General features: G+C 41.1%; 1 protein-coding gene and 1 long non-coding RNA gene across 2 annotated transcripts; one reads left to right on the forward strand and one right to left on the reverse strand.

Annotated features, from left to right (window-relative positions):
• Positions 1-595: 595 nt before the first annotated feature.
• On the reverse strand, positions 596-5,929 carry LOC307161766. Its single transcript, XR_013821801.1, has 3 exons — positions 5,785-5,929; positions 4,244-4,313; positions 596-784 (listed from the first exon to the last, which is right to left on the reverse strand). It is a non-coding gene; the product is annotated as an uncharacterized lncRNA (long non-coding RNA).
• Positions 4,275-21,795, forward strand: LOC307161765 (uncharacterized protein). Its single transcript, XM_079876708.1, has 7 exons — positions 4,275-4,307; positions 5,854-5,963; positions 7,277-7,305; positions 7,439-7,502; positions 9,802-9,936; positions 10,523-10,611; positions 20,621-21,795. Exons 2-7 carry the CDS (start codon positions 5,861-5,863, stop codon positions 20,960-20,962), a joined length of 762 nt encoding a protein of 253 aa, XP_079732834.1. The 5' UTR covers positions 4,275-4,307; positions 5,854-5,860; the 3' UTR covers positions 20,963-21,795.
• The last annotated feature ends 646 nt before the right edge of the window (positions 21,796-22,441 follow it).

Below are 22,441 nucleotides of genomic sequence, written 5' to 3' on the forward strand. Positions count from 1 at the left end.
ATAATCATATGCAAATGATATGTAGATGAGGATCTGCATCGTAAAACTAGGCGTTGTAAGCTCCATATATGGTTATTTCGGATGGAGACGCATGTACGCACAATCTTCCGCTGACTGGGATTTATAAAGTGAATTCTGCGCAGGTTCTGGCGTACGAACGGTTTTATAAATCTGAATATTTTTTTGCGTACGCCATTTTTGGCTTTCGGGCGCACGTACACTTTTAGTAAGGTTCCTACGCACAGTTTTATAAATGAGACCCCAGGTCGGTACTTCCGCCTACGTCTCGCTTGACCTTCCAACGTGATTACGTAATGTGTGGCGCATCACAACTAGTGCAAGATGAGCATTAGTGGTTAAAAGTATATAAATGTTTATTTTTGTTATAAAATGTCCGCTGGTTTGTCTAGATGAGACTCTTATTCCTCGGCTGGATCGTGTCGAGACTTTGAAGCTGCACTGAAACTCACATTTGGACCTTCAACCCGTTGGACCCCATTGAAGACACTATATGGAGAAAAATCCTGAAATGTTTTCCTCAAAAACCTTCATTTCTTTTCGACTAAAGAAAGAAAGACATGAAGATGACATGAGGGAGAGTAAATTATCAAGATATTTTAATTTGGAAGTGAACTATGTTTATGGAGAAAGAACATCATGTGTCTCATAGCTTCGCTCCAAACCGGTTCCTTGTCCTTGCCAAAGATCACAGCGTTTCGACCCATCTGTGCAGTCTTGTGTCCTGGGACGAGGTCTGGTTTATTGAGCGCTCGGCTCGTGTCCTCTGTGATGAACAGAAAACAGTGTCATTCCTCACAGTGAATAAAGACCTGCTGTAGTTTGTGTATTGAGAGCATGTAGAAGCCCAGGGTGATATTAGCCCACTTTCTTACCCTTCACTGAACAGCTCAGAAAGACCTCAGACACCTTCACGAATCAAGGTCATGTGCTCGTGCTTCAGGACAGTGTTTTAGCGTCGAGACTTTAACGTGGGGTTGATTATGATTTGACTTTTCTAACTTTAGTTAGTGTGTAATGTTGCTGTTTGAGCATGAACAACATCTGCAAAGTTACAACACTCAAAGTTCAAAGAAAAGGGAGATTTTACTTTTAAAGAAATCATTTTTCAACAAATGGCTGGTAGGAACTACACAAGCTTCCTCCTGAGTTAATAAATTACACTTTACTATATATTCACATAGAAAACAGCTGATTTACATTAGAATAATATTGCACAATTTTACTGTATTTTTGATCAGATAAGTGCAACTGTGGTGAGCAGAAGAAAAACATAGAACAATCTGAATTTGTGTGTATTTAACAGAGCTTTGAGAATATCAGTGATACGATCAATTAAGCTGTTCAATCCAGTTTACAACTTTAGAACTAGTTTAGAAAGTCAAGACCTCAGAAACTATCAGGTTTTAAGTCAGAAGTTCATAAATTACTTTTCAAAAAATAAACCTATCCGGAGAAGCATGAAAAAAGAAGCCCTATATGTACTGTGTGTTTACGTATGGATTTGTCAGATGCTTGCTTACTCACTTAATAATGTTGGGTTAAAAATAACCCAACGAGTAACCCAACTATGGGCTGTTATAGCACCTTCCCAACTGTGGGTTATTTTAACCCAGTGCATTCAAACCGTATTTAACCCAATAGCCGGGTTATTACTATAAATAACCCAAAGATAAAAATAAAAAAAATGACCAAACATTTTTGGAAAAAATAACCCAACATGTAACCCAACAGTATGTGTAACCCAACGGGTTGGGTTAAAAAAAATATATATTTTTTTTTTTTATTGTTTTTTTTTTATTGTTGATCTATATTTATGCGGTGTGATAATCTAATGTTTCAGGATCAGATCAGCTGGAGTTACTGAACAAACGCTGTTCGGATGAGAAATATCTGAGAAATGGCAACAAGAACGTTCACTGTTCTTGCAAAGAAGGTTTTCCTGCGACATAAACCCGTTTGAATGCAGAGAGAATGAACAAGCTCAGACAGTGAAAGCCCGTCACTGACAGCGAGGACTCGTTCTGTGCCGGGAAAGGTCACGCAGAGACGCCATTTCCACTTCTGCAAAACCTCAAATACTGTCTCGCCCTCTTAACACAACGCTTAACGAGAGCAGACTGTGAACGCATCTGTCTCGCCTCTGAGTCGCAGTGAAATCAGCCATGAAGGTTAATGCAACTATCGCCTCTACAAAGACCTGTAACATCAGACATGGAAGAAGCACAGAGAATTTCACTATTCCCACCAAAACAAAACACTCCTGTGATGTGTTAATACACACAAACATTGGTATTCAGCTCATGCTCGCTTATATTTTAGTATCATTTTCTGTTGCTGCAGAACAGTCAAATTCAGGTCAGGTTTGTTGATCTGTAGATTTAACTGAGTTTATGGACTTACAGCGCCCTCTAGTGGACGACTCTCTTGATATTAAACACAGATTAAAGAGATTGTTCATGTTTGGGTGAACTTCGCCATCATTTCCTCAACCTCAAGTTGCTCCAAACTCCTGCTGAACACAAAAGAAGATATTTTGAAGAATGTCACTTGATTGGACCCCATTGACTTCCATAGCATTTTTTCTTCTTCCATACAATAGAAGTCAATGGGGTCCATTAACTGTTTGGTTACCAACATTCTTCAAAATATCTTCTTTTGTGTTCAGCAGAAGTTTGGAACAACTTGAGGGATGAGTAAATGGTGACAATGTCTATTTATATCCCTTATAGCATCACAATTACGCAACTGATGCATTATACAAATACAAATAAATGTTACAAACATTCATAAAGTGTCTGGTTTGATTTGTTCTACCTTTTCTCTTCATGCATAAACGGATTATGAGTTAAAGTCATTGCTCAGTGTGAGATTGACAGTTCATTTATACAAGGAAGTTGCTTTTCATTTCATTCACAAACCAGGAACACCAGGAAACGTCACATAACTGACCAAACTCATTGATAGTATACTTCACAGCAGCTCGGTGTTGTTTTAGTATCACTGAGACACTATTCATATTTTGAATCAGTTTTAATTTTTTTTAAATGCTCTCAATTTTCAGTTTAGTGAAAGTCCTAGTAATTTTGTTGTGTTTTTGTCATTTAAATTTTTTTTATTAAATTATATAGTTTTTATTAGTTTTCTATATCATTTTCTATATATATATAAGGGGCCGCCGTTTACACAACAACATTTTAAACTAAAAACAGAAAACTTTTTATTCATTTTGGCCGTTCATTTACATGACAACAGCGTTTTGAGGGCCTGAAAACGCAAACTTTTGAAAACGGGTTTCAAAGTGCAAGTTTTTGAAAGCGATATCATTATCATCTCCGTGTAAACTACAAAACACAAATTTGTGAAGATGGTGACATCACGTGCATGTGTATCACATGTTTAGTCTATAAGAGCACAAAGTGACATCGCCATCTACTGGCCTAACAGCAGAATACAGAGATTTTAATTATTTTTGCAAATCCGTGTCATTTTAAAAACTTTGTCGACTGTACACAATTTCTTTTTTTTTATATAAAAATGTTCCTGCTTTTAGTACATAATTGTCGTGTAAACGTACCCTAATTCTCTATATCAGTGTCAGTGTTCCTGAACTCCTGAAACGCCTCCACTGTAGTCTTGAGTTTCTTCCGGGAACGAACACGTCACAATATTCCTCATTATAATAATTAATGCGCAGAATAAAGGGGCGGGGCCTGGTTGAGTTAGTTAGTAGTGTGTTAAACTGGTGGTTATGGAAAGGGGTGGGACATTTCCCAAACACACTTGAAGCGCTCGACCAATCACAACACACTGCTCCAGCCGACCAATCAGAGCACAGTGTGCTTTTCAGAAGGAGGGGCTTCATAGAGACAGGAAGTACACAGAGCGTTACTGACAGACTGGGAAGAGAGGAGCCGCAACAATGGAGAATATGAGGAGAATAATCAACATTACAGCAGGAAAACCTGTTCTAGTAGAGCCTGAAACAACATCAAGACTTTCTAAAAGGGTGTAAGGTTATAGTTACAGTGTTTAGCCTTCTGTGATGAATATTTCAGATGCCGCTGTAATGCAAAGACTCCTGACAAGGCATCATAAATAAATCACATTTCATCCCAGGGAATTATCAGTGTCCTGTAATGGCACGCTTTGTTTTTTCATCCTGCTGCACCTGTGCATGTCTGTCATACGTGTGTGTGTGTGTGTGTGTGTGTGTGTGTCCTACCCGTGGATCAGCGCTCTCATACTCCGACTGCTCCTCCTCGGGTCTCCTGCTCACCTTCACACAGGTAAGCCTAAGTTACAGGGGTCAAAGGTGAAGTCCAATGAGTTATTTTAGGACTGATGTTGTGTGAGAAACATTTGCATGTTTGATGTTGAACTGAATTGAAACTTGTTGAAGTCAAGTCACCTTCATACAGCGCTTTAACAATATAGATGTTTCACAGCAGCTTTACAGTGATAATAGGAGATTACAGTAACAGAGATTGTTTAGGCTTTACAGCAGATCTAGAATAAAGTTAGTGTCCAGATAAAGTTAGTTTTGATTGATTCACTTCCGTTGCGAAGATCATTAGTTATTAACTTACACTACACTGTTTTAACAGAAGGGACAATGAAGTTATTTTAGGACTGATGTTGTATAAGAAATATTTGCATAATGATTAGAAAGCTGAACTGATCTGAATAATTACACTATTGTCATTTTTTAGAGCTGTTTTACTCTGTTTGCATCATTGATCATTATTCTCCTGTTTATTGCTTTGAATCAGTCTGTATTGTATAAAGAGCGATAGAAATAAAGCTTTACAATAAGAACTAACATTGAAAAATACTTCTAAAGCATTTAGTTAATGTCTACATTTACTGATACATCATTAAAAACAAAAGTTGCATCTGTTAATATTATTGTAACGGACCAGAGCTAACATGAACTAACCATGTATTTATTAACATTAAAGATTAATAAACACTAACAGATGTATTGCTCATTGTTGGTCAATGTTAATGTGTTAACTAATAGGACCTTATTCAAAAGTGTATACCAGATTTACAGTGTTTTTTGACATGTTAATTATAAATAATAAATTAATAAATTGCTCCTTAATACACTTTTCCAGTTTCTGGATTATTCAAAAAAATATTTTATAGGAATATATTAGTCTCACAAGACAATATTATTTAATTATACTTATATATATAAAATTAAATATTTTAGAGCATAGCCTAATTTATAAAATAGTTTTGTAAATCACAATTTTTTTATTTAAATCTTTCAAATTTTCTATGACACTGGAAACCCCGGATATCTTTTCACAATGCATGAAACTTAAATACGGAAATACACTGTTGCATTAATTAACATAGAAATTCAATGTATCTTTCTCTTTTTTTATGGTGTTTGTGTTTTATTGCTCTTTATGTGAATTTGCATATATAAGTTTGTCCAACTTTATCCTCATATTTACAGTAGACTCACATATAGGGCGATATATAGCAAATCTAAACTGCTTGATTGTTTATATTGTTGCAAAAAGTATTGTACATTATATTATCGTCCAGCTCTAATCTGATAAACGTGACTATAAGGCTTGAAGATATCAAACATTATCATCATGAGTTCCTGTAAAGCTGCTTTTAATATATATATATATACATTTTTACACAAATCTGAAAATCTAGATTTTGTGATTTCACAGGGTCTCTGTATTGAAGCTCTGAAAGGATCAAATATTTATTTCATTCCGTGAATCCAGTAATATTTACCTCAGCAGTTTGAGATGTTTCATCGCACATCTGGAGTTTAAGTTAATGTGCCTTTCCTCTCTCTATCAGGTGAGTTATGGATGAAAGCTTCGAGACATTTGAGGAAGAGCTTGGAAAACCAGTGCAAGACGTTCCTCCTCCGAAACCCATCAGACAAGCGCGAACCGGAAGCAGAGCAGGTACAAAATAAACGAGCTCAAATGATCTCGCTGAGCAAATGCATTGCAAACAGTGATTCGTACATTCATGTTTCTGGTTCAAACATTAATATAAATGCTCAGGAATCAAGATGTCTTGGAAGCAAAGTGTTCGTTCTAAATTAAGATCAGGGCATCAACACTATTTGTGGTGTTAAAGTGAACAGCGAGTCTAATAATACAACACAATAACCTTGGCAGACACGAGACACACGACACCGTCCAACAGCCCTCTCTAAAGATACAGCCTATAATGTGACTTGCTCCTCAAAAACTATTTTACTGTAAAAGTGCATGCACTCTCTTGATGCAAATCGATTTTTACTGTAAATTATAAAGGTAAATTTATTCTGAAATAATTTATAGTATTGTATTGTGCATTGTTTGTTAAAGAGTGCTTTTTTCCATTTTTAACTAAAAAATATTTTTTTTATGTGTTTTGGTCGTTTATTTACGCGACAACAGCGTTTTGAGGGCCTGAAAACGCAAACTTTTGAAAACGGGTTTCAAAGTGCAAGTTCTTGAAAGCAATATCGTCTCCATGTAAACTACAAAACACAAATTTGTGAAAACAGTGACATCATGCGCATGCGTGTCACATGTTCAGTCTACAAGAGCACACAGTGACATCGCCATCTACTGGCCTAACAGCAGAATACAGCTTTTTTTGTTGCATTTTGACAACTTTGACGTCTGTACAAAAAAAATAAAATAATTTCCTGCTTTTAGTACATAATTGTCATTTAAATGTACCCTAATTCTCTATATCAGAGTCAGTGTTTCTGAACTCCTGAAACGCCTCCATTGTAGTCTTGAGTTTCTTCCGGGAACGAACACGTCACAATATTCCTCATTATAATAATTCATATGCAGAATAAATGGGCGGGTCCTGGTTGAGTTAGTTAGTAGTGTGTTAAACTGGCGGTTATGGAAAGGGGCGGGGCATTTCCCAAACACACTTGAAGCGCTCGACCAATCACAACACACTGCTCCAGCCGACCAATCAGAGCACAGTGTGCTTTTCAGGAGGAGGGGCTTCATAGAGACAGGAAGTAAACAGAGCGTTACTGACAGACTGGGAAGAGAGGAGCCGCAACAATGGAGAATATGAGGAGAATAATCAACATTACAGCAGGAAAACCTGTTCTAGTAGAGCCTGAAAACACAATCACGACTTCGTAAAAGGGTGTAATAGGTCCTCTTTAAATGTATTAATGTCTCACTGAGTAAATTTCTGCAGTGTATTTATTCTACAGTAAGATAGTCATGTCAGTGTGATCTGTTGTTGTTTATAGAGATGTACGCTCAGAGGAGGCTGCGAGAGGTGAGTCTGATATCACATGACAGCTGGAGATCACAGTCACACATTCATGGCCTGTTTAAAGCCAACACATCTGAACATGACCTTTAACACAGACGTGTACAGTTACATTAATAAACCTTCTGTTTTCCTACAGGAGGCTCCAATCGTCCAGCAAGTCCCGAAGATGATTCCTCGGGAACATCCGGTCTCTGGCGCCAGTATGTCACCCGGATCCCCTGCAAAACACTAATTCATGCTCGTTTGCACTTATACTCTCTTCTTGGCTTCTGTGGTGTTTAGTTCTAGTCCATCAAGTTCTAGTTTATCAGGGAAATGTAAATATTTTGTGAGCGAACACAGTTTCTCTGGGGACAGAATAGTTTTGTGGAAAAAAAATATTGAAATATAATGCAAAGTTTATCTGGGGAACGTCAATATTTTGGGAAAATATTTTGCGAGCGAACGCAAAGTTTCTCGAGGACGGGGACGAATAGTTTTGCCATAAACATCATTGAAATATAACGCAAAGTTTATCGAGGGACGGAATAGTTTTACGATAAAAATCATTGAAATATAACGCAAAGTTTATAGAGGGACGGAATAGTTTTGCGATAAAAATCATTGAAATATAATGCAAAGTTTATCGAGGGACGGAATAGTTTTGTGATAAAAATCATTGAAATATAATGCAAAGTTTATCGAGGGCCGGAATAGTTTTGTGATAAAAATCATTGAAATATAATGCAAAGTTTATCGAGGGACGGAATAGTTTTGCGATAAAAATCATTGAAATATAATGCAAAGTTTATCGAGGGACGGAATAGTTTTGTGATAAAAATCATTGAAATATAATGCAAAGTTTATCGAGGGACGGAATAGTTTTGCGATAAAAATCATTGAAATATAATGCAAAGTTTATCGAGGGACGGAATAGTTTTGCGATAAAAATCATTGAAATATAATGCAAAGTTTATCGAGGGCCGGAATAGTTTTGCGAAAAAAATCATTGAAATATAACGCAAAGTTTATCGAGGGCCGGAATAGTTTTGCGAAAAAAATCATTGAAATATAATGCAAAGTTTATCGAGGGCCGGAATAGTTTTGCGAAAAAAATCATTGAAATATAATGCAAAGTTTATCGAGGGACGGAATAGTTTTGTGATAAAAATCATTGAAATATAATGCAAAGTTTATCGAGGGCCGGAATAGTTTTGCGAAAAAAATCATTAAAATATAATACAAAGTTTATCGAGGGACGGAATAGTTTTGTGATAAAAATCATTGAAATATAACGCAAAGTTTATCGAGGGCCGGAATAGTTTTGCGATAAAAATCATTGAAATATAATGCAAAGTTTATCGAGGGACAGAATAGTTTTGTGATAAAAATCATTGAAATATAATGCAAAGTTTATCGAGGGACGGAATAGTTTTGCGATAAAAATCATTGAAATATAACGCAAAGTTTATCGAGGGCCGGAATAGTTTTGCGAAAAAAAAACATTTTATAACGCAAAGTTTATCGAGGGACGGAATAGTTTTGTGAAAAAATCATTGAAATATAATGCAAAGTTTATCGAGGGACGGAATAGTTTTGCGATACAAAATCACTGAAATATAACGCAAAGTTTATCGAGGGACGGAATTGTTTTGCGAAAAAATCATTGAAATATAACGCAAAGTTTATCGAGGGATGGAATATTTTTGCAAAAAAATCATTGAAATATAACGCAAAGTTTATCGAGGTACGGAATAGTTTTGCGAAAAAATCTTTGAAATATAACGAACAGTTTATCGAGGGACGGAATAGTTTTGCGATAAAAATAATTTAAATATAATGCAAAGTTTATTGAGGGACGGAATAGTTTTGCGAAAAAAGCATTTAAATATAACGCAAAGTTTTTCGAGGGACGGAATAGATTTGCGATAAAAATCATTGAAATATAACGCAAAGTTTATCGAGGGATGGAATAGTTTTGCGAAAAAATCATTTAAATATAACGCAAAGTTTATCGAGGGACGGAATAGTTCTGCGAAAAAATTATTGAAATAAACGCAAAGTTTATCTACGGATGGAATAGTTTTGCGATAAAAATCATTGAAATATAACGCAAAGTTTATCGAGGGACGGAATAGTTTTGCGAAAAATCATTTAAATATAATGCAAAGTTTATCGAGGGATGGAATAGTTTTTCGAAAAAATCATTTAAATATAACGCAAAAGTTTATCGAGGGATGGAATAGTTTTGCGAAAAAATCATTTAAATATAACGCAAAAGTTTATCGAGGGATGGAATAGTTTTGCGAAAAATCATTTAAATATAACGCAAAGTTAATCAGGGGAACGTATTTTGCGAACGCAGAGTTTCTCGGGGGATGGAGTAGTTTTGCCTGAAAAAGAAATTAAATGTCTCATATTTAAGGAGTTCCATAATATTAGCTCATATGAACTTTAATTAGGTTTAGATTAGAATGTACCTGTATCTGTGTATGATCGCGTCTCTATTGTTCTGTCCAGCATCGTTACGCAAAGCTCTGTCCATCCAGAACCTGACCCAGATCGAGACGCCGTGGGAAGGAGTGACGCTGAACCGGTGTTTGATCGTGGCCCTAACCATCCTCCTGCTGACCTCCGGGTTACAGAGAATACACGGCAAGTGATCTTAATGTGGTAAATTTCATATTCATAAAAGTAAAATAAATAATTCTAAACCTTGTCTGAAGGTCTTCATGGCTGATTTTCATTTGTATTTTGAGTTTCTCCAATGTATTGATAACAAAAAAATTTGAGATACAATCTTATTCGCCAAAAAGTTGAAGCTTCTTGAATTTTGAAATTGTATAGGCCTATGCTGTCTTCATGCTGTATGATTTATTTGTTTATTTTCTTCATTTCCATTTAAATCAATAGTAGTATCACTTTTTCTTTTCTTTTTTATGAATTGTAAACCTAATTTATTTCTAGTTATCTTTTTGGATGTCTTGTTATAGTTGTTAATGTTACATGCTTGTCTTAATGTCTAAGTTAAGTATTTTAAATAAGTAAATTATAAAAAAATAATAATAAAAAGAATACACGGCAAGTGTAGGCTACTAATGTGGAAACATCAAATCTGATCATGAATTTTGTATTTTTTATTTTTTTTTGTTATATGTTGGGTGTGTTTTAAAAATTGGACCCTGAGTCTGTAATAAAAGTTTTGACTGATTGATGATTGACAGGTGTTTTCTCCTCACAGAGGCAGTCAGAGGCCGTAAGGATGAAGAGCTCACGGCAGTAAATGAGAGACACAATCTGATTAAAAGAGGGAAAATAACACCACATGAGGTGAGAACAAAAAAACACAAGGCATATAAAGGTATAAAGATGCAGGCTTGGATAATAAAGTGTCTCATTTTCTGTGTAAAGTCAGAGCCCGTCTACGGAGAGCCTGGCCACTCCCTATTTAGTCCTATTGTACTGAATTTTGGTTGTAGTTCCACCAGAGCTCCACTGGGGGCGATCGCCCATGAGTGCAGAATGAATGGGAGTCTATGGAGCTAGACGGCTAAATTTGTCTCTTTTACTCGATTGCCGTTGAGAAATCTCAGATTTGATTGTAGGTTTTGCAAGTTCAACATGGGTTATAGGTCGAAAGTTGAATGAACGAGTACTTATGTCCTTTCGATTTCTTACAGGTTGAGTTGTTGTTGCCCATAACACGCTAGCATTCTGCTAATGAACGCTGATTGGTCAGTGAAGGACTGATTACGACCAGCGATACCGCTTGATGGTCTTTTAAAACAACAAAACAAAAACTCTTCTAGCACGTGTGTTTACCTGTGTCAGCTGTGTTGTGTGTCGTGTGTTTCCCTGTGTCGGCTGTGTCGTGTGTTTCCCTGTGTCGGCTGTGTTGTGTGTTTACCTGTGTCAGCTGTGTTGTGTGTTTACCTGTGTCGGCTGTGTCGTGTGTTTCCCTGTGTCGGCTGTGTCGTGTGTTTCCCTGTGTCGGCTGTGTCGTGTGTTTACCTGTGTCAGCTGTGTTGTGTGTTTACCTGTGTTGGCTGTGTTGTGTTGACCTGTGTCAGCTGTGTTGTGTTTCCTTGTGTCAGCTGTGTTGTGTGTTTACCTGTGTCGGCTGTGTCGTGTGTTTACCTGTGTCAGCTGTGTTGTGTGTTTACCTGTGTCAGCTGTGTTGTGTTGACCTGTGTCAGCTGTGTTGTGTTTCCTTGTGTCAGCTGTGTTGTGTGTTTCCCTGTGTCAGCTGTGTTGTGTGTTTCCCTGTGTCAGCTGTGTTGTGTGTTTCCCTGTGTCAGCTGTGTTGTGTGTTTACCTGTGTCAGCTGTGTTGTGTGTTTACCTGTGTCGGCTGTGTCGTGTGTTTCCCTGTGTCAGCTGTGTTGTGTTTCCCTGTGTCAACTGTGTTGTGTGTTTACCTGTGTCAGCTGTGTTGTGTGTTTACCTGTGTCAGCTGTGTTGTGTGTTTACCTGTGTCGGCTGTGTCGTGTGTTTCCCTGTGTCAGCTGTGTTGTGTTTCCTTGTGTCAGCTGTGTCGTGTGTTTCCCTGTGTCAGCTGTGTTGTGTGTTTACCTGTGTCAGCTGTGTTGTGTGTTTACCTGTGTCGGCTGTGTTGTGTGTTTCCTTGTGTCAGCTGTGTTGTGTGTTTGCCTGTGTCAGCTGTGTTGTGTGTTTCCCTGTGTCAACTGTGTTGTGTGTTTCCCTGTGTCAGCTGTGTTGTGTGTTTACCTGTGTCAGCTGTGTTGTGTGTTTGCCTGTGTCAGCTGTGTTGTGTGTTTGCCTGTGTCAGCTGTGTTGTGTGTTTGCCTGTGTCAGCTGTGTTGTGTGTTTACCTGTGTCAGCTGTGTTGTGTTTGCCTGTGTCAGCTGTGTTGTGTTTGCCTGTGTCAGCTGTGTTGTGTGTTTCCCTGTGTCAGCTGTGCTGTGTGTTTGCCTGTGTCAGCTGTGTTGTGTGTTTCCCTGTGTCAGCTGTGTTGTGTGTTTGCCTGTGTCAGCTGTGTTGTGTGTTTACCTGTGTCAGCTGTGTTGTGTTTGCCTGTGTCAGCTGTGTTGTGTGTTTCCCTGTGTCAGCTGTGTTGTGTGTTTGCCTGTGTCAGCTGTGTTGTGTTTCCCTGTGTCAGCTGTGCTGTGTGTTTCCCTGTGTCGGCTGTGTTGTGTGTTTCCCTGTGTCGGCTGTGTTGTGTGTTTCCCTGTGTCAGCTGTGTTGTGTTGACCTGTGTCAGCTGTGTTGTGTGTTTCCCTGTGTCAGCTGTGCTGTGTGTTTGCCTGTGTCAGCTGTGTTGTGTGTTTGCCTGTGTCAGCTGTGTTGTGTGTTTCCCTGTGTCAGCTGTGTTGTGTGTTTGCTTGTGTCAGCTGTGTTGTGTGTTTCCCTGTGTCAGCTGTGTTGTGTGTTTGCTTGTGTCAGCTGTGTTGTGTGTTTCCCTGTGTCAGCTGTGTTGTGTGTTTGCTTGTGTCAGCTGTGCTGTGTGTTTACCTGTGTCAGCTGTGTTGTGTGTTTCCCTGTGTCAGCTGTGTTGTGTGTTTCCCTGTGTCGGCTGTGTTGTTTGCCTGTGTCAGCTGTGTTGTGTTGACCTGTGTCAGCTGTGTTGTGTTTCCTTGTGTCAGCTGTGTTGTGTGTTTCCCTGTGTCAGCTGTGTTGTGTGTTTGCCTGTGTCAGCTGTGTTGTGTGTTTGCCTGTGTCAGCTGTGTTGTGTGTTTGCTTGTGTCAGCTGTGTTGTGTGTTTCCCTGTGTCAGCTGTGTTGTGTGTTTGCTTGTGTCAGCTGTGTCGTGTGTTTGCTTGTGTCAGCTGTGTTGTGTTTACCTGTGTCAGCTGTGTTGTGTTTACCTGTGTCAGCTGTGTTGTGTTTACCTGTGTCAGCTGTGTTGTGTGTTTCCCTGTGTCGGCTGTGTTGTGTGTTTCCCTGTGTCAGCTGTGTTGTGTTGACCTGTGTCAGCTGTGTTGTGTGTTTCCCTGTGTCAGCTGTGCTGTGTGTTTGCCTGTGTCAGCTGTGTTGTGTGTTTGCCTGTGTCAGCTGTGTTGTGTGTTTCCCTGTGTCAGCTGTGTTGTGTGTTTGCTTGTGTCAGCTGTGTTGTGTGTTTCCCTGTGTCAGCTGTGTTGTGTGTTTGCTTGTGTCAGCTGTGTTGTGTGTTTCCCTGTGTCAGCTGTGTTGTGTGTTTGCTTGTGTCAGCTGTGCTGTGTGTTTACCTGTGTCAGCTGTGTTGTGTGTTTCCCTGTGTCAGCTGTGTTGTGTGTTTCCCTGTGTCGGCTGTGTTGTTTGCCTGTGTCAGCTGTGTTGTGTTGACCTGTGTCAGCTGTGTTGTGTTTCCTTGTGTCAGCTGTGTTGTGTGTTTCCCTGTGTCAGCTGTGTTGTGTGTTTGCCTGTGTCAGCTGTGTTGTGTGTTTGCCTGTGTCAGCTGTGTTGTGTGTTTGCTTGTGTCAGCTGTGTTGTGTGTTTCCCTGTGTCAGCTGTGTTGTGTGTTTGCTTGTGTCAGCTGTGTCGTGTGTTTGCTTGTGTCAGCTGTGTCGTGTGTTTGCTTGTGTCAGCTGTGTTGTGTGTTTACCTGTGTCAGCTGTGTTGTGTGTTTGCCTGTGTCAGCTGTGTTGTGTGTTTACCTGTGTCAGCTGTGTTGTGTGTTTACCTGTGTCAGCTGTGTTGTGTGTTTACCTGTGTCGGCTGTGCTGTGTGTTTACCTGTGTCGGCTGTGTTGTGTGTTTCCCTGTGTCAGCTGTGTTGTGTGTTTCCCTGTGTTGGCTGTGTCGTGTGTTTCCCTGTGTCAGCTGTGTTGTGTTTCCCTGTGTCAACTGTGTTGTGTGTTTACCTGTGTCAGCTGTGTTGTGTGTTTCCCTGTGTCAGCTGTGTTGTGTGTTTCCCTGTGTCAGCTGTGTTGTGTGTTTCCCTGTGTCAGCTGTGTTGTGTGTTTCCCTGTGTCAGCTGTGTTGTGTGTTTACCTGTGTCAGCTGTGTTGTGTGTTTACCTGTGTCAGCTGTGTTGTGTGTTTGCCTGTGTCAGCTGTGTTGTGTGTTTACCTGTGTCAGCTGTGTTGTGTGTTTACCTGTGTCAGCTGTGTTGTGTGTTTACCTGTGTCAGCTGTGTTGTGTGTTTACCTGTGTCAGCTGTGTTGTGTTTCCCTGTGTCAGCTGTGTCGTGTGTTTACCTGTGTCAGCTGTGTCGTGTGTTTACCTGTGTCGGCTGTGCTGTGTGTTTACCTGTGTCAGCTGTGTTGTGTGTTTCCCTGTGTCAGCTGTGTTGTGTGTTTCCCTGTGTCAGCTGTGTTGTGTGTTTACCTGTGTCGGCTGTGCTGTGTGTTTACCTGTGTCAGCTGTGTTGTGTGTTTACCTGTGTCAGCTGTGTTGTGTGTTTGCCTGTGTCAGCTGTGTTGTGTGTTTACCTGTGTCAGCTGTGTTGTGTGTTTCCCTGTGTCAGCTGTGTTGTGTGTTTGCCTGTGTCAGCTGTGTTGTGTGTTTGCCTGTGTCAGCTGTGTTGTGTGTTTCCCTGTGTCGGCTGTGTTGTGTGTTTACCTGTGTCGGCTGTGCTGTGTGTTTCCCTGTGTCAGCTGTGTTGTGTGTTTCCCTGTGTCAGCTGTGTTGTGTGTTTCCCTGTGTCAGCTGTGTTGTGTGTTTCCCTGTGTCAGCTGTGTTGTGTGTTTACCTGTGTCAGCTGTGTTGTGTGTTTGCCTGTGTCAGCTGTGTTGTGTGTTTGCCTGTGTCAGCTGTGTTGTGTGTTTACCTGTGTCAGCTGTGTTTACCTGTGTCAGCTGTGTTGTGTGTTTGCCTGTGTCAGCTGTGTTGTGTGTTTACCTGTGTCAGCTGTGTTGTGTGTTTACCTGTGTCAGCTGTGTTGTGTGTTTCCCTGTGTCGGCTGTGTTGTGTGTTTGCCTGTGTCAGCTGTGTTGTGTGTTTCCCTGTGTCAGCTGTGTTGTGTGTTTCCCTGTGTCAGCTGTGCTGTGTGTTTGCCTGTGTCAGCTGTGTTGTGTGTTTGCCTGTGTCAGCTGTGTTGTGTGTTTCCCTGTGTCAGCTGTGTTGTGTGTTTGCTTGTGTCAGCTGTGTTGTGTGTTTCCCTGTGTCAGCTGTGTTGTGTGTTTGCTTGTGTCAGCTGTGTTGTGTGTTTCCCTGTGTCAGCTGTGTTGTGTGTTTGCTTGTGTCAGCTGTGCTGTGTGTTTACCTGTGTCAGCTGTGTTGTGTGTTTCCCTGTGTCAGCTGTGTTGTGTGTTTCCCTGTGTCGGCTGTGTTGTTTGCCTGTGTCAGCTGTGTTGTGTTGACCTGTGTCAGCTGTGTTGTGTTTCCTTGTGTCAGCTGTGTTGTGTGTTTCCCTGTGTCAGCTGTGTTGTGTGTTTGCCTGTGTCAGCTGTGTTGTGTGTTTGCCTGTGTCAGCTGTGTTGTGTGTTTGCTTGTGTCAGCTGTGTTGTGTGTTTCCCTGTGTCAGCTGTGTTGTGTGTTTGCTTGTGTCAGCTGTGTCGTGTGTTTGCTTGTGTCAGCTGTGTTGTGTTTACCTGTGTCAGCTGTGTTGTGTTTACCTGTGTCAGCTGTGTTGTGTTTACCTGTGTCAGCTGTGTTGTGTGTTTCCCTGTGTCGGCTGTGTTGTGTGTTTCCCTGTGTCAGCTGTGTTGTGTTGACCTGTGTCAGCTGTGTTGTGTGTTTCCCTGTGTCAGCTGTGCTGTGTGTTTGCCTGTGTCAGCTGTGTTGTGTGTTTGCCTGTGTCAGCTGTGTTGTGTGTTTCCCTGTGTCAGCTGTGTTGTGTGTTTGCTTGTGTCAGCTGTGTTGTGTGTTTCCCTGTGTCAGCTGTGTTGTGTGTTTGCTTGTGTCAGCTGTGTTGTGTGTTTCCCTGTGTCAGCTGTGTTGTGTGTTTGCTTGTGTCAGCTGTGCTGTGTGTTTACCTGTGTCAGCTGTGTTGTGTGTTTCCCTGTGTCAGCTGTGTTGTGTGTTTCCCTGTGTCGGCTGTGTTGTTTGCCTGTGTCAGCTGTGTTGTGTTGACCTGTGTCAGCTGTGTTGTGTTTCCTTGTGTCAGCTGTGTTGTGTGTTTCCCTGTGTCAGCTGTGTTGTGTGTTTGCCTGTGTCAGCTGTGTTGTGTGTTTGCCTGTGTCAGCTGTGTTGTGTGTTTGCTTGTGTCAGCTGTGTTGTGTGTTTCCCTGTGTCAGCTGTGTTGTGTGTTTGCTTGTGTCAGCTGTGTCGTGTGTTTGCTTGTGTCAGCTGTGTCGTGTGTTTGCTTGTGTCAGCTGTGTTGTGTGTTTACCTGTGTCAGCTGTGTTGTGTGTTTGCCTGTGTCAGCTGTGTTGTGTGTTTACCTGTGTCAGCTGTGTTGTGTGTTTACCTGTGTCAGCTGTGTTGTGTGTTTGCCTGTGTCAGCTGTGTTGTGTGTTTACCTGTGTCAGCTGTGTTGTGTGTTTCCCTGTGTCGGCTGTGTTGTGTGTTTACCTGTGTCGGCTGTGCTGTGTGTTTACCTGTGTCGGCTGTGTTGTGTGTTTCCCTGTGTCAGCTGTGTTGTGTGTTTCCCTGTGTCAGCTGTGTTGTGTGTTTCCCTGTGTCAGCTGTGTTGTGTGTTTACCTGTGTCGGCTGTGCTGTGTGTTTACCTGTGTCGGCTGTGTTGTGTGTTTACCTGTGTCGGCTGTGTTGTGTGTTTCCCTGTGTCGGCTGTGTTGTGTGTTTACCTGTGTCAGCTGTGTTGTGTGTTTACCTGTGTCGGCTGTGCTGTGTGTTTACCTGTGTCGGCTGTGTTGTGTGTTTCCCTGTGTCAGCTGTGTTGTGTGTTTCCCTGTGTCGGCTGTGTCGTGTGTTTCCCTGTGTCAGCTGTGTTGTGTTTCCCTGTGTCAACTGTGTTGTGTGTTTACCTGTGTCAGCTGTGTTGTGTGTTTCCCTGTGTCAGCTGTGTTGTGTGTTTCCCTGTGTCAGCTGTGTTGTGTGTTTCCCTGTGTCAGCTGTGTTGTGTGTTTACCTGTGTCAGCTGTGTTGTGTGTTTACCTGTGTCAGCTGTGTTGTGTGTTTACCTGTGTCAGCTGTGTTGTGTGTTTGCCTGTGTCAGCTGTGTTGTGTGTTTACCTGTGTCAGCTGTGTTGTGTGTTTACCTGTGTCAGCTGTGTTGTGTGTTTACCTGTGTCAGCTGTGTTGTGTGTTTACCTGTGTCAGCTGTGTTGTGTTTCCCTGTGTCAGCTGTGTCGTGTGTTTACCTGTGTCAGCTGTGTCGTGTGTTTACCTGTGTCGGCTGTGCTGTGTGTTTACCTGTGTCAGCTGTGTTGTGTGTTTACCTGTGTCAGCTGTGTTGTGTGTTTCCCTGTGTCAGCTGTGTTGTGTGTTTACCTGTGTCGGCTGTGCTGTGTGTTTACCTGTGTCAGCTGTGTTGTGTGTTTACCTGTGTCAGCTGTGTTGTGTGTTTGCCTGTGTCAGCTGTGTTGTGTGTTTACCTGTGTCAGCTGTGTTGTGTGTTTCCCTGTGTCAGCTGTGTTGTGTGTTTGCCTGTGTCAGCTGTGTTGTGTGTTTGCCTGTGTCAGCTGTGTTGTGTGTTTCCCTGTGTCGGCTGTGTTGTGTGTTTACCTGTGTCGGCTGTGCTGTGTGTTTCCCTGTGTCAGCTGTGTTGTGTGTTTCCCTGTGTCAGCTGTGTTGTGTGTTTCCCTGTGTCAGCTGTGTTGTGTGTTTCCCTGTGTCAGCTGTGTTGTGTGTTTACCTGTGTCAGCTGTGTTGTGTGTTTGCCTGTGTCAGCTGTGTTGTGTGTTTGCCTGTGTCAGCTGTGTTGTGTGTTTACCTGTGTCAGCTGTGTTTACCTGTGTCAGCTGTGTTGTGTGTTTGCCTGTGTCAGCTGTGTTGTGTGTTTACCTGTGTCAGCTGTGTTGTGTGTTTACCTGTGTCAGCTGTGTTGTGTGTTTCCCTGTGTCGGCTGTGTTGTGTGTTTGCCTGTGTCAGCTGTGTTGTGTGTTTCCCTGTGTCAGCTGTGTTGTGTGTTTGCCTGTGTCAGCTGTGTTGTGTGTTTACCTGTGTCAGCTGTGTTGTGTGTTTACCTGTGTCAGCTGTGTTGTGTGTTTCCCTGTGTCAGCTGTGTTGTGTGTTTCCCTGTGTCAGCTGTGTTGTGTTTCCCTGTGTCAGCTGTGTTGTGTGTTTGCCTGTGTCAGCTGTGTTGTGTGTTTGCCTGTGTCAGCTGTGTTGTGTGTTTACCTGTGTCAGCTGTGCTGTGTGTTTACCTGTGTCGGCTGTGTTGTGTGTTTCCCTGTGTCAGCTGTGTTGTGTGTTTGCCTGTGTCAGCTGTGTTGTGTGTTTCCCTGTGTCAGCTGTGTTGTGTGTTTGCCTGTGTCAGCTGTGTTGTGTGTTTCCCTGTGTCAGCTGTGTTGTGTGTTTGCCTGTGTCAGCTGTGTTGTGTGTTTGCCTGTGTCAGCTGTGTTGTGTGTTTACCTGTGTCAGCTGTGTTGTGTGTTTACCTGTGTCAGCTGTGTTGTGTGTTTCCCTGTGTCAGCTGTGTTGTGTGTTTGCCTGTGTCAGCTGTGTTGTGTTTCCCTGTGTCAGCTGTGTTGTGTGTTTACCTGTGTCAGCTGTGTTGTGTGTTTACCTGTGTCAGCTGTGCTGTGTGTTTACCTGTGTCAGCTGTGTTGTGTGTTTCCCTGTGTCAGCTGTGTTGTGTGTTTACCTGTGTCAGCTGTGTTGTGTGTTTCCCTGTGTCAGCTGTGTTGTGTGTTTACCTGTGTCAGCTGTGTTGTGTGTTTACCTGTGTCAGCTGTGTTGTGTGTTTCCCTGTGTCAGCTGTGTTGTGTGTTTGCCTGTGTCAGCTGTGTTGTGTGTTTACCTGTGTCAGCTGTGCTGTGTGTTTACCTGTGTCAGCTGTGTTGTGTGTTTCCCTGTGTCAGCTGTGTTGTGTGTTTACCTGTGTCAGCTGTGCTGTGTGTTTCCCTGTGTCAGCTGTGTTGTGTGTTTGCCTGTGTCAGCTGTGTTGTGTGTTTCCCTGTGTCAGCTGTGTTGTGTGTTTGCCTGTGTCAGCTGTGTTGTGTTTCCCTGTGTCAGCTGTGTTGTGTGTTTGCCTGTGTCAGCTGTGTTGTGTGTTTACCTGTGTCAGCTGTGCTGTGTGTTTACCTGTGTCGGCTGTGCTGTGTGTTTACCTGTGTCAGCTGTGTTGTGTGTTTGCCTGTGTCAGTTGTGTTGTCGATGCCTCGAGAGAAAAGAAAGTGCAGAGCGCGAAAGCACCAAAGTGACTGAAGGATTGCCGTAAAACAGTATCTCTGGTCGTACGATGTGTGTGACGTCATTGACATTTTAAAAGACTTTTTAAAGCAAATAAGTGACTCTAAAAAATCTAACACCCAGCAATGTGTAATTTCTTTGCATCTCCTTTCGAATACAACATTCAAATTACTAGACAAAAAATGTTATCCTGAGAAAAGTGGATTTTGAGGGGTATAGCGCCATAGACCTCCATTCATTCTGTACTCGTCCTGTGAGCGCCCCCATGTGGAGCCAGAGTGGAACTGCACTCGTCCTGTGAGCGCCCTCATGTGGAGCCAGAGTGGAACTGCACTCGTCCTGTGAGCGCCCTCATGTGGAGCCAGAGTGGAACTGCAGCCAGTTCAGAAGCCGGAAGTTCACTGAGAGTGGAAGTTCTCCCCTTATTAGACATTCTCTGGTCATACTGTTATCGGAACATTTCAAAATCGCGATGACGGTTCGTCAATCTAATGAATTTTAACACTTATGCATCTATAATACAGAAAGGAGAATAATTGCTTCTAATTGATCTAGTTCGCCAAGCCCTGCCTAGGACTACAAATTAATAAAACACTACAGAGTCTTAATATTTCATGGTAATTATATGTAGATGAAAACATTTGCAATTTGTTTGTAAAATGTGTCATTATTTATACATGTTTGGCGAGCTTGAGTGTAATACGCAGGATAATGTACAGTTAGTGATGGTTCATTTTTGTTGTAAAAAAGTAATTAATTTAGTTCTTTTATATTTATATATATTAGGGCTGTGAAGCGATTAATCGCGATTAATTGCATCCAAAATAAAAGTTTGTGTTTACATACTATATGTGTGTATAATTATTTTGTATATATTATAAACACACACACATGCATGTATAGTTTTAAGAAGATGTGCTATTTATATATAAAACTTTTATATTTATATATAATATAAATTATATATAAATATATATACAGTACCTGCAAATATTTCTTAAATCTATACATGCATGTGTGTGTTTATAATATATATAAAATAATTATACACACACACATATATATTAGATAGATAGATAGATAGATAGATAGATAGATAGATAGATAGATAGATAGATAGATGCATGGATGGATAGATAGAGGTCACAGAACAATATATGTGTGTATAAATAATAATCATTCACCTCTTTGAATTGATACTCGTAGCCGGACTCTTCATTATGGGACCTGTTGTTCTGGTGGATTGATGATGATGACGAAGGCTCTGGCAAATCCAAGAGAGCGAATCGAGAGCGAGTTTCCAGGAGCCTGAGACACCGGGCCCTTCCAGACCTCCGGCTCCTGAAGAGCAGAGGAACACGCTTCACCGAGCGCAGAGCGAGAGGAAGACGAGAAGAAGAGGAGATCAGAGAGAGGCCGACGAGGCGGAGAGAAAAAGAGATGAAAGTCAAGAAGAAGGGAGAGGAAGAAAAGGAGGAGATGAAGAAACTGAAGAAACCAGCTAAAGAGAGCAAGCAGAAGCCTGTGAAAGTCAAAGCCGTGATGTAATGATGCCAGAAAGTGATTAATGTCATGAAAATGCTAAATAATCATAACGCTGATTATCTTTAGCAAAGCTGTGTTTAGATTATAGGGTGAAATATGTGCTAGACACGTTTGATAGATTCACTTTTACAGTCAAAACTGATTCTCTCATTATCAGTTTATTCGCTATAGTTTAGAGAATGGTGATAAAATATGAGCAGAACTCAGTTGATATTTGACTGGTTTTGTCCGTCCTTCTGTTAGACTGTCTCACACATGAATTATGTTGAATATCTGTCAGCTGTTAAATTTAACTACACAATTAGACAATACCAGTTTAGCTCAACCAATCACCAAGCAATGCTTCATTGTGTTCAGTCTGTGTGTGAAAAGAGCATTAGCAATTAAAGAAAACACACTTCAGCAAAACATGATCAGCTCAAAGAGTCCCAATCATTGTTGCTCCCAAATTTGTATAAATGTCACTGGTAGTCTCTGTATGAAGAATATTTGGTTGACACCCATGACAGCAGACAAACGGCTAGTAGTGACATCAGTGGCAATCCACCTGTCACTCAAGTGGCCACGCCCCTAATTATGCAGAACTTTAAGGCTTAATATAATTTAAACGGATGAGTTGCAAAGAAATTCATCCCTCTCACAGTCGTCATGAAGGGCAACATTAGCTGTATAGACCAAAACCACTTTTTGTACCAAACTGTAAACATGTTTTTTTCAGCTGTAAAGTTGGGCTTTTTAACATGGGGGTCTATGGGATTGACTCTCTTTTGCAGCCGGTCTCTAGTGGCCAGTCGATGAACTGCAGTTTAAGTCTCTTCAGTGAGAGACACGGTTGCCCTTGGTCAAAACAGGGAAGAAAAAACTAGTGCAACTTCTGTTTCATGTCAACTTTAAAGATGTTATAATAATAATAAAAAAAAATAATAATAATATTTGGACAGTCAATCACTGGACAAGAGCAGTGAGATCGTGACCTCAGAAGTCTCAGATCCTCAGTATGAATTCACAGAACAATATATTTTGAGGGTTAAGCACATGAAACGCTGGTTTACAATCGTGTCTACGGAAATAAACTTTAGTAATTTTGTGATCAAGGGTCACATTTGTTCTTGTTTGAGAAGCGTTTCACTCAAATATACGTCAAAACAGGGAAGAAATACGGTGGCCGAGAGAGCTCAACGCGCTGCAACTGAGGAAAACACATGCAATTAGAAAAACACCTGCAAATTATCAAATTATTATATTTCAAATAATTATATTTTGAGGGTTAAAGGAGAACTCCGGTCAATTTTAACATTGAGCTCATTTTTTTGTAAATTTGGAGTGCCGTCAATACAGAGAACAACAACAAAAATCGGTGTTGCCTACACCGTGTTATCCTCTTTTTAAAATTTGCACCCTGTTGACTTCAATGGGGCAAGTACTAAACCTGCTTTTAGCCTCTTAACATCCTTGATGTGTCATTACAAGTGCACAGGTCAT

The sequence above is a fragment of the Squalius cephalus genome (genome assembly GCF_949319135.1).
Source record: "Squalius cephalus genome assembly, chromosome: 7".
NCBI classification, from domain to species: Eukaryota; Metazoa; Chordata; class Actinopteri; order Cypriniformes; family Leuciscidae; genus Squalius; species Squalius cephalus.